At 41.6% G+C, this 12,684-nt stretch overlaps 1 protein-coding gene across 4 annotated transcripts in view; it reads left to right on the forward strand.

Annotated features, from left to right (window-relative positions):
* The window catches only part of LCOR (ligand dependent nuclear receptor corepressor), a 276,632-nt gene that overhangs the window by 152,969 nt on the left and 110,979 nt on the right, over positions 1–12,684 (forward strand). For all 4 annotated transcript variants that reach the window (XM_069239600.1, XM_069239601.1, XM_069239598.1 and 1 more), the window contains exon 4: positions 4,562–4,655. In XM_069239600.1, the coding sequence (XP_069095701.1) occupies positions 4,562–4,655 (94 nt within the window). The remainder of the gene's footprint in view (positions 1–4,561; positions 4,656–12,684) is intronic.

Raw genomic sequence — 12,684 nt, forward strand, 5'->3', positions numbered from 1 at the left:
GAGAAAGACTGAAGGGAATTACTATATTTTGGTAGATAAATTGCTCAGCATGCATCAGACATGTTCAGTGTAATGAAAAATGTAATAGGTAATGAAAAGAGCGGTTCACTTCTATTAAAGATAGGGAGACTAGCACTATGTAGTACTTTATTCTTCCCCAGCAAGGTGTTCTAATTCAAAAGATACTTTGTACCAAGAACACTAGAAGGAGACAACAGTTTATTTTACCCAGTCTGTATCATCCTATCCTTTGAAGGGGCTCTCCAGCTTCCTTTGCCCCCTCTTTTTGCACACAATCACTGTGAACTCAAAACTCCCTGTATTATTCCAATTTCTTGTCATTTCCTTAAGAAAACTTTAGCATTAGTTTCTATCTATGCACATTGATGGTACATCACAATAAGAAAAACAATCTTTTCAAAAACTTTACTTACATTAAAACGGAGACAGTCTGGAAGCCCTAGAGATACCCACTCCTTAGAATTTTACTTCAAATATAGTGCAACCATGGGAAACCAGGAAGGGTGACTTGTTCGGTTTCAACTCCTGTGTGGGGTAACCTTTGCCTCCATATACTTAATAGCTTAGAATTTTTTGTTTTCACTAGCTAGGTAATTTTTCTTTCTATATCAGGATCAGAGGCAAGGAGTATGCAAGTTCAAATTCGCTTACCATTAGAGAGACTAGGCTCACCACAGGTTGGAATCACAAGAACAATCGAGTGCATTCATTATGTCTCCACCCTTGCTCCTACGGAAAAGTTCATAAACACCATGCCCGCTTTGTGCTTCCCCTTGTTGAATTTTCTCCAAATAAACTTATCATCAAAACCATCAATGCTCATAATCCATCAGACACACCTAGTGATAATAGGGGAAGAGACAGCCTTGAAAAACTTTCTTAGAAAAGTAACACACTGGCGTATTTCGGGATGGTCTAACTTCCTTGTCATGATCTCATGCTTACACAATTTAGGAGTCTCTAAAGGCCAGATATGTTAGGACCCTGGAATCAGAGTTTGTACCCCTATTGAGGTTGTGATCCCATTTGGGGTGAACATCCACCCTATGAAATCAGAGGCCCTTACATCAGAAACTGTCCTGCAAGAACCATTTAAAGCAACATCCCTCACTTCCCCTATAATTCGTTCCTGCTTAAATTATTCTGTGGCCAAGAAAGGAAGAAATGCAAGACCATATTCACATCCCAAAAGGTGGAGTATCTTGGCAGCAGGGATGAGGAAAGTTGAATACCTCTTAGTAGCTTCCTTACCATCTGGTGTTCACCTACCTGAGTACTATCAATTGGTATATGTCCAGCTAATATGACTGAGCGATAGGTGTTTACTGACCTGTAATCAAGACCCTCCAGGCTGATATGTTTGTCTTGGCACCAAGTTAAGATGCTTGCACTATTTACTTGATTGTACACAGTACAGTCTCTAGGAAAACCCACACACATTTGGTGTTGTCTGACTCCAGACACCCAAAGAAACATTTCCTTGGAAAACATTTTATTTTTTGTCTGGCCACTTGAAAATACAACATAATACTTTTTAACCCTCTCTCTGCTATCCCGCCTCCCCACTGCCCTTAGACATCCATAATGTTTTTCTGCGCCACCCATGTTCTTAGTGTAGTGTAAAATGCACAAAGGTTTGCACACTTCAGTAACCTGACCCCAAAAAGTCGCAAGTTGAAGTATTTTTATCATTTAACAGCTAGAAATTCATCAGTATGCAAGGCACTGCACTGTCCTCTCTGAAGTTTCTTTTTCCTTTACATTCAGGCTCTTTATGGTGACCTTTACGGTTAGAGCGGATTGTGCCAAATGCAGCAGTGTCCACTTTAAGCAATTCCTTGAACGACTGGAAACAAGTATAGACCTAATCTATGTATAAATGGTGGCCATTGTTAAAAAGTCCTCTCCCAAGTTTCCACACAATTTTCTTACAGTTTCCATAGATATGATCATTAATGCTCTAACAGCATATACATTGTAATTCCATAATGTGCCCTCTACATAGAAATGTACTGCATAAAAAACAAACTGCCCCTGAACAGGACCAAAGACTCATCAACAGCTATTTCTTTCCCTGGAACATAGATCTCTGAAAAGCGATCTACAAAATCATCAAGGAAAGGCCGAATCTTGAAAAGACTCCGTCCGAGTGATCGTATGGCAGTGCTCCATTATCAACAAGATGCAGCATCCTAAACAGAAGCAAGTACCGATCACGACTCAATAGTTGCAGGAAATATAGCAGTTGCCATCAAGCAACTAGTAGACCAATATGAAGACAGCGACCACTTCCTTATCAATCCCATCAAAGTTAAACCCCAGAACTACTTCAACTCATTCACATTTGTAGGAGTCCACCAGCTAGCTCTAGAGTGGGATTTAAGTTGTGTACTGTAGTCTCTCAAATACTGTCCAGCCTACAAATGAGTCTTGTTACACCCCCCCCCCCCGTCCTCCTCCCAAAAGAGGCCACATTGACCGAAAAACAGCCGATCTGGATAAATGGATAATTAGCCTCCAAAGGGAGTGGCCCTTGTCCAAGGGGCCACCCCCCAACAAAACACACATCCCTTGTGATCTAGTGGATTAGATTCCTGCTCCCATCCTCAGTCTTTGGGGGGGGGGGAGGGTTTATGGGGGCAGTGGAAGAGCTTCCAGTAGCTGTCCTCAGCACATGAGCGCTGAGGACAGCTCCAGGCTGTCCTCATCACCCATGAAGTTTTAAAAAACAAACAACAAAAACGCTTAGACACAGAGGCACACCAATACTCTGGCATTGAAAGGGTTAAATATGTGTTGTTTCTGCTTTTTGATTGTGTTTATTGTAGTTTAGTGATGGATATTCTTGCTTGGTATCTGAGTATTTAATATAAATATATATTCAGATCAAGTCATAATATCTATATCTCTGTAGTTAGCTCGGACTCAACATTTACCACAGCTTAGAAGTGTTCTCTTGTTATGTGCTTTTGTTTTATCGTTTAGCTGTACCCATTAGGGGGAATTTAAAAAAGAAAAGGGAAGTCTAGAAAATATGTGGCATGCATGGTATTTTGTGGGTCTAAAACACTAATCTCAAATATCTTGCTGAATGAATAGCGCCAGTTCTCTGAGTAATATGTAACAGTTCTAACATGAACAAGAACTTGTGTTTGCACTCTGCATTCTGTCACTCAGTCAGTCTGGTTTTTAACATTTCTCTTAAATAAAATCTTGTGTGGTGCATTGTTTAGCTGTAGACACTTCAGTTGAGTTAAAATTGCTGTATTGAATTTAGGGGGTAGCTAGTTGATCAGATTAAGGATTACATTGAATAATTACACGGTGTACCACCAAATGTTCAGAAGATATTATTGTGAGCCCTAAACCTAATCAGTTGTGGCACATGTTCATATTTTAAAACTGAGCCATCTGCCATTCTCATTTCCATAGCCTTGTGGAGTAGTTTAAAACCACCCAGTAGTACCTCATCAAACAGAAAGACTTTCTTCTCAGAAATGCAAAGTTTTAATATTTAATCATATTGTAGAACTCCCTAGTTATAGTGCTTTGTTTGCATAGCATATTTTGGTTGCCTATACAGCAGTATTAAAGCCTATTTTCATAGAACCCCTATGTTCCACTGGTTATTTACTCCTAGAAGTCTTTGGGCCTTTACTGTCACTGAAGAGCTTGTCTTCGTTCAGGTTAGTTCCTCAAGATTCCCTCTACAGTCTCCTATTGCTTGACCAGGAACGATGTTTGCACCTGATTTGCAGTGTTTTGTCATAATCAAGCTTAGGGCAGCTTCAATTTTTTTTGTAGTTTGTACATCAGGATCTGGTCCCATTCCATTCAAATCTACAACTTTGTGCTGAAATCCAGAATTATGTCCTGCCCCTCAGTGACCCTAACAGGCACAGTTTAAAAAGCTCTTCGGTTTTGCTCTCTGCACACTCAGTAGTGTCTCCTTCATGAAGGACATTGGCTTTTCTCTTATGGCGTCCAGGTGCATTATCTAGTGTTCAATTCACAATATGTTAGCAGTCTTCGGTGCTGCTCCACCTCTTCCTGCCACAGTATTCTGCAGAAGGAGGGTAGAAGGTCTCGCAGGCAGGCAGTTAAAACAAATAATGTTCCTGACTCAAGAAGTCAAAGGCAGCTGTTTCCTATTCCTTATCCTACAGTGTGAAAGTAAATTTGCTTCTAGGCAGCAAAGAACCCCCCTATATTCTCTGGTAGCCACACTCCTTCCGCTGCCTCAGTGTAGAGAGGATGCAGACTCCCTACGTACAGAGGAAGGAGGCAAAAATAAAAATAAAATATTAGGTGCTCTGGCATTGTTTCAAGTAAATTCTTTTTCACGTTTTTTTCGTTTCAGGCAAGTATCTTTTTTGTTCAATGCCCATTTATCTGTGCTTTGTTGGAATATATTTAGGATTTGTAGCCGAAGGTCTAAGCTCACCATGTATAGTTAAAGCTTGAAAACCATTACACCTGGTTTATCCTGATTGACATTAATTGTAAAAAGAAAAATTCTCCTTTGTGTCTAATTCTGTAGACGGAGTGCTTGACCTCTCTACTAAGAAAAGCCCTTCTGTTCACTGCTCCTCACTGAGTCCTTCTCCAAGTGGCTCCAGCACTTTAGGCAACGGGTAAGGAAATTTGTTTCTGCAATTTTTTTTACCAGACTATGATCACAGTTGATTTTGCAAAACTAGCTTGTTAATTATACATGTATAAATTGACAGAATTTTAACTTTATCCTTTCACTGAAGTAATCTCCTTCCAGATATGTTTTAGATGATAGGAGAGCAAATGAGATTTCTCTAGGCAAACCTGGGTATCTGTTTGGCAAATTATATCGGGAGGACCTTGGATATGTGAGTGTGGGGACTACTTTGCATAAACCTGTGAACAATCCCTAGTATTTTAAAGTATACTTCCTAAGCTGTTCCTACTGTAGGGACCTCAAAGTGAGATATAATTAATGCAGTTATTGGGATCAATTGGTGGAGGATGTTTCTGGCAGGCTAGTGCTCCTGTGCGAAAGCCTTAGAAGCAGCCCCCACAAGGACCATTGCAACTTGGTGCAGGACAAGAGGTCACCAAAGGGAGGGCTCCCTGCTATAAGCACACATTTTGAATAGAGCTCTTCATGTCTTGAGGGATGCAAGTTGGTTCAGTCATATGTGAACCTAGGGTTTCCATGCTTTCTAAACTGGCACGGGTAGCGGAAGAGGTATAACCAGTCTTGGACTTAGTGCAGCTGAGTTTGTCTTGGTCCATCCACATTTATCCTTAAAGAGCTGGTCACAATTTGATGTTAGTCACCTAAACCTTCTTGGAGTTTCATATTTGGCTTTTATTGGTATAACTGAAATCTTATGCAGTATAATTAACCAATTTGTCCCAAGTATACAATAAAAAGTAATTGGGAGAGGACAAGTTCTGCAGTATGCAGAATGGAATGAGCTTGTTACAGAGGGAAAGATGCTAAAAATATCTCAAGTCCGGCTCTGCAAGAATTATAATTAGTTGAGGGCTCTGTTCCTTTTGAGTGTAGTTGATGAGCACCATGCGTTTATCTGGGGATCTGAGGGGTGGGGGCGGGTCACTGTACAGCCCTCTTGGATTGATGCTACATACACAGCGGACAAGGTTAATCATCGCTCATTCTGAGATATTGGTCTTACCACTGAATTTAATTCATGCGAACCATTGCATTGCACTACCTGACTTGGACTCAGTAGTTTTACTGGAAGCCATGTGTCGGTTTTGTTTCTTCAATGTCCAGTCGCACAGAGTGATACTAGGGTCTTATGATTCAGATCAGTTGATAGCTTAGCCCTCAATATACAGTTTGAGATGTCTTCTCAATGTGAAGAACCAGTGTATCTATGATGGTTCCAGCTCAGTTATTGATGAACAAAAGTGACTTTGCAACACATACTTAACATTTGATGCAACCACAACTGCTGCTGATGGGACATTTAACCCATTTGCTGTAGCTGTTACTTTTTTACCTTTCTGAGGTTTAGACTTGAGTGAGTTTTTTCAGTGCAACATGAGATGCCATCAATAGAAGTTATCTTCGCAGTTTGTCTTCCGTCTTTCAAATGAGCAATGTATTTGTTAAATTTTGTACTTGATGAGAACTCACGTTTGCGATTTCATTACTGCAGCAGTCTTTGCTCAAGACTTCTGAAGACCCTCTAATGTACTATCAAATTGTACCTCAAGCAGCTTAAGACCCTGGGCAATCTGATTAGAGCAGTCATGTACCCGTCTGTAACAGTTATTAAAAATTTAGTTATTTGCCCAACTAAGTTTTAGGTTTCCATAATGTAATATTTTCTAATGAAAAGCAGCATCATAATTTAATCTATGCAGAAACCTGCACAGTTTATTGGCCTCTTTAAAGGTGTTGGTCCGAAAAAAGCCTCAGTCTCACAGTTGGGTTTTACTGGCTGTGTTTACTGGAAGTCCAGCCCATCAACGTTTGTCTTGCTTGCAGTGCGCATCTGTTTCTTCTTACTGTTTTTAGACTATCCGTGACCTTGCTTAGATGTCACCATTAATAAAGTGCTGTACGTAAATGCTTGCACTGATTTGCTCCAAGATTCTGCATGGGGGAATTTCATTCATAATTCTTGTCCATAAAGGGGTTTCTCTAACTGTTTATTTCCTTCAGTCTTTGCCGTTTCAAAGATAGGTTGAATATTTCCTTAGCTATTCTTCTATAGAAGGCAAAGCAATTTGGTGAAACATATTTATCTGCTTAAGCTACAATCATCTTGGTGACAGCAAGTTTGACATATAGACAGGTGTTTCTGTGCACTATTTATTTATTGCAAATGTACTTCTATGTGCTAAATGTTGATTATAGATTTGTGGGAGCATAATTGTCTACTAACTTCGATTAGAAAGTATTGAGAGCCTGTTGTCTCGAATCCTCTTCTTTAAAGGTGAATACGCTAATAGTTCTAGAGAAAGCTCATGGACAGCCACACAGGAAGGCCAGGTGGGGGTCTCCCTTCAGTCCCTTTTCTTCATTTAAAGACCTTGGCTGAACTCAAGTTCGAACATGCCATGTATTTTGTTACGTTACTTCTGCTTGCTAGTTCATCCTTGTTCAAACCTACCTAAAGAAATGCATGTCCATCTACTTTAAGAGCCTTATAGGTCGGCCACAATAAATCTTCAATATATTCTTAATATAAGCTTGAAAGATTTGGTGGCTAATGGTTAATCTTTCAACTCAAGCTGTCTGAAGCTCCTTACCGTCTTCCTAAGTATCCATGAGTACTTCCTAGGACATGCAATAAAATCTGAAAACCCATTTTTATCACACACTGTGGCCATTCCATTTTGCATTAGACAGTAAACCCTTCACCTTTCTTCTCTGGTTTGATTCCTAAGACTAATAATATGATATTGGACCACTACAGAGGCTTTTCCATCTACCAATTGTGCAAGGAAATATATATTTGACACAAACAGGTTAGATTTTTGTTGCAGGTCTTCAAGTAGTATCTTGATCACATCTAGCCATACTATGAGGAAACCTGTTTACATGGCTTGTGTTCTTAATACCCCGCTGTGGTTTTCTGAGACATCATAATGCAGTGTAAACCATGTTACATAAGCCCATAAATTAACAACAGAACTGGGGTTACAGCGCATGACTTTCACATGCACCTTCTTTAGCCATCTGGTACATGCTCAACTTCTTTTTACTTCCTGTTTAGAACCATACTTAAGAACATGTATCATTTGGAAGATTTATGCTCCATTCATGGATCTTTGATAGTTGTGAATGCTGAAGAACTCCGTCTTCTGTGGAATCGGTCTCATTTTGTTTGATAGCTAGCTAAAAATTGTAAATTATAACGTAACGGCAGTTGCCACTAAACTTTCATAATACATCGTTCTTTAAATCTAAGAAGTGAACAAGTGCAGTGCAGCCTTCCAGAGAGGAAAAAAAAACTGTGCTTTTAATCCTTATGTTAACCCAAAGGGCAAAGCTTTGGTGGTTGACTGCCAGCGAATTTTTCTGTTTGCGCAGCTACAATCTGTCAACACAGGGGGCTGGCCTTAGGTTTGCGTATATTTTTGCTGTCTTGGGTCTCATTTTATTATAGATTTCAGCACCATTCAAAATCTTTTGGTACCCAATCATGTTGTAGAGGTTTATTGGCAATTCAACAGCTTTTTCACTAACTCTGACAAAATAAATTAAATGAAATCAAGATGCCAATACCCATGTGTGTGTATAGGTGCAGCACCGAAATTCATCTGGTATCGTTCAAGACTATCGAATAACAAGGTTTTAACCTTACTTAGAGCAACTAAAGTTCTCAAAGAACAAGTTACTTCCCTTCAGTAATGTTCTTTCTGATAAATGGTTCATCTCCAGCAGATTCTTTACATATTCCTTAGGAGGGCCCTTTTCCCAGGAGCCAAATGGGATCCGGAAGATTTTCCTGCCGAAAGTGCAGTAGTGCAAATAGTACTGGGGACATTGAGACATTAACCCCTTAGCTGCTGGGCCTTTCCCCCCCCCAGTGCTGAGCCCTTTTTTGGCTATTTGGGGTAGTTCGCGCTTAGGGCTTCATAACTTTTTGTTCACATAAGCTAACCACGCCAAATTTGCGTCCTTTTTTTCCAACATCCTAGGGATTCTAATGGTACCCAGAGTTGGTGGTTTCCCCTGGAGGAGACCAAGAAAATAGCCAAAATACAGTGAAAATTTTGTTTTTTCCAAAAAAATGGGAAAAAAGGGCTGCCGAAGAAGGCTTGTGGTTTTTTCCCTGAAAATGCCATCAACAAAGGGTTTCTGGTGCTGAAATCACTATCTTCCCACCTTTCAGGAACGGGCAGACTTGAATCAGAAAACCAAATTTTTCAACACAAATTTGGCATTTTACTGGGACATACCCCATTTCTACTATATTTGGTGCTTTCAGCCTCCTTCCAGTTAGTGACAGGAATGGGTGTGAAACCAATGCTGGATCCCGGAATGCTAAACATTTCTGAAAACTAGACAAAATTCTGAATTCAGCAAGGGGTCATTTGTGTAGATCCTACAAGGTTTTCCTACAGAAAATAACAGCTGAAATAAAAAAATATTGAAATTGAGCTGAAAACAACAGCCATTTTTCTTTATGTTTTACTCTGTAACTTTTTCCTGCGATGTCAGATTTCTGAAAGCAATATACCGTTTTGTCTGCTGGACTCTTCTGGTTGCGGGGATATAAAGGGCTTGTAGGTTCATCAAGAACCCTAGGTACCCAGAGCCAATAAATGAGCTGCACCCTGCAGTTGGTTTTCATTCTATACTGGGTATACAGCAATTCATTTGCTGAAATATGAAGAGTGAAAAAGAGGTATCAAGAAAACCTTTGCATTTCCAAAATGGGATCAAGATAAGGTTTTGAGGAGCAGTGGTTATTTGCACATCGCTGAATTCCGAGGTGCCCATACTAGCAAGTGAATTGCAGGGCATTTCTCAAATAGACGTCTTTTTTACACACTCTCTTATATTTGGAAGGAAAAAATGTAGAGAAAGATAAGGGGCAATAACACTTGTTTTGCTATTCTATGTTCCCCCAAGTCTCCCGATAAAAATGATACCTCACTTGTGTGGGTAGGCCTAGTGCCCGCGACAGGAAATGCCCCAAAACACAACATGGACACATCCTATTTTTTTTATAGAAAACACAGCTGTTTTTTCCAAAGTGCCTACCTGTAGATTTTGGCCTCTAGCTCAGCCGGCACATAGGGAAACCTACCAAACCTGTGCATTTCTGAAAACTAGAGACCTGGGGGAATCCAAGGAGGGGTGACTTGCGGGGCTCGGACCAGGTTCTGTTACCCAGAATCCTTTGCAAACCTCAAAAAGTGGCTGAAAAAACAAGTTTTCCTCACATTTCGGTGACAGAAAGTTCTGGAATCTGAGAGGATCCTCAAATTTCCTTCCACCCAGCGTTCCCCCAAGTCTCCCGATAAAAATGATACCTCACTTGTGTGGGTAGGCCTAGCGCCCGCGACAGGAAACGCCCCAAAGCGCAACGTTGACACATCCAAATTTTTTGAAGAAAACAGAGGTGTTTTTTGCGAAGTGCCTACCTGTAGATTTTGGCCTCTAGCTCAGCCGGCACCTAGGGAAACCTACCAAACCTGTGCATTTCTGAAAACTAGAGACCTAGGGGAATCCAAGGAGGGGTGACTTGCGGGGCTCGGACCAGGTTCTGTTACCCAGAATCCTTTGCAAACCTCAAAAAGTGGCTAAAAAAACAAGTTTTCCTCACATTTCGGTGACAGAAAGTTCTGGAATCTGAGAGGAGCCACAAATTTCCTTCCACCCAGCGTTCCCCCAAGTCTCCCGATAAATATGATACCTCACTTGTGTGGTTAGGCCTGATGCCTGCGACAGGAATAGATGACACAACGGTCAATGTTGGTCCTTACGTGAGGCAGCTGTTGACCCTGGGGTGATCCATTCCTGACACAGGCACTAGATGTAGGCACTCAAGTGGGGTAGTGTTTTTATCAGGACAGGTGAGGAGTCACTGGGTGGTAGGAATGTTGTGGATCCCAGCATATTCCTGTAGTTTGTGTGACAGAAATGCGAGAAAAATAGGGTTTTTTCAACATTTCAGCTTTGCAGGGTATTCTGGGTAAGAAAACTTTGGGGAATCCACACAAGTCACACCTCTGTGGACTCCCCCGAATGTCTAGTTTCCAGAAATGTTTGGGTTTAGTGTGTTTCTCTATATGGCCGCCAAATCCAGGACCAAAAACACAGGTGCCTGCCTTACAAAACCAGTTTGTTTTGCCATAGACAATTTTGATGTCTCCACAATATGATTTGGGTGGTGGAATTTGGGGCTGAACTAAATTGGTGAGCTCCCAAGAAAGCACTCTCTCTCTGCTTGCCGCCGCATTCACCTGCTCTCTGGGTTGGCCTAACCCACTATTACCCAGTTGCACGAACAGCTTGCGAAGGGACAGCAGGACTGTCCTCATCACCTTCCTCATAATGTACTGGAAGAGGAGTTTTCGAATGGGACTCCTCTGACTGAAAAATCACTCCCAGAGTCTGCGCCATTATCCTATCCCTCAGATGCTGTCTCAGTATCTGATGTCTCAGTCTCTGATCCTATGTCAGAGCGGTCCTCTATAACCCGAGTGCAGGCAGCAGTCATCCATCAAGATGCCATCTCTGCTATTGGCTAAACTGTTGCTCTAAAACACTAGCCTACGTAGACAGTCACAAAATCGATGGTGTGTGTGAGATACGTGCAACAGTAGAGGCCACCTTACCTGCGCTTCTTCCCTCAATCAGCACGTACTTTCAAGACACTCAAAAAACACCTTGTCACATACCATTCGTCACAGTCTTTAGCACCTCCTGCGCCCAGTCCAACAATCATTATTGGTGCTCCCACTCCCTCCTCCTCGGATTCCCTCATTACCACCCAGCAAAAGTGCCCTTCATCTCTCCATAGACTTTACTAATGTACTCAGCTATTTACATAAAATACAGATGTGCTCTTTGCAGTAGGCATATAAACCTTCTGCGCTTCTTTATGGCACTAAAACTGCCACTAGACAAGTCTGACCCTTTTCCACCCAGGGAAACCACACACATATTGACAAAAGTGATATATATATGACAGCCAACCACCTGAAACTCAACTCAAGCAAAACCGAAATAATCCTCTTTGGCCCACACAAAAACACCTGGGACCCCCCATGGTGTCCCACCACGCTAGGCCCTGCACCCACCCCCGCCAACCACGCACGCAACCTCAGCATCATCCTAGACTCCTCCCTCTCGATGACCCAACAAATCAACGCTCTTACCTCCTCATGCTTCAACAAACTCCGTATACTGAAAAACATTCAAATGGATCACCACAGAGACCAGAAAAACTGTCACTCACGCACTCATCAGCAGCAGGCTTGATTACGGAAACGCCCTCTACGCCGGCACCACTCTAAAACTCAAGCGCAAACTACACGCATCCAGAACTCAGCAGCACGACTCATCCTCGACCTCCGCCGACACGAACACATCTCTCCACACCTCAAATCCCTCCACTGGCTCCCCATTGACAAAAGGATCACCTTCAAGATCCTCATCCTCGCACACAAATCACTCCACAACACAGGCCCTGCCTACCTCAACGAGAGTCAACTTCCACACCCCCACACGAAACGTCCGCTCAGCTGACCTCTCTCTCGCCTCTGTCCCCCCCATCAAACACACCACCACCGGGGGCAGATCCTTCTCCTACCTTGCACCCAAAACCTGGAACGCACTCACAACCCACCTTCGCAAGACCCAAAACCTACTTTTCAGGAAGGGCCTCAAAACCTGGCTTTTTGAACAGTGAACCTCCCAGCCCCTTTCCCTCCCCCCACACCCCCCCCAGCGCCTTGAGACCCTCACAGGTGAGTAGCGCGCTTTATAAATCTCTTTGATACAGATCTACCTCTATATATATATATATATATATATATATATATATATATATATATATATATATCTATATCTATATATATCTCTACATAGATATATCTATAGATATAGCCATGTACCTAGATATATCTATCTACATAGATATATATAGAAATATACATATATTTTTTTTTAGTTGTTGTATGGTTTCCTTG

The sequence above is a fragment of the Pleurodeles waltl genome, chromosome 6 (assembly GCF_031143425.1).
Source record: "Pleurodeles waltl isolate 20211129_DDA chromosome 6, aPleWal1.hap1.20221129, whole genome shotgun sequence".
In the NCBI taxonomy this organism is placed as follows: Eukaryota; Metazoa; Chordata; class Amphibia; order Caudata; family Salamandridae; genus Pleurodeles; species Pleurodeles waltl.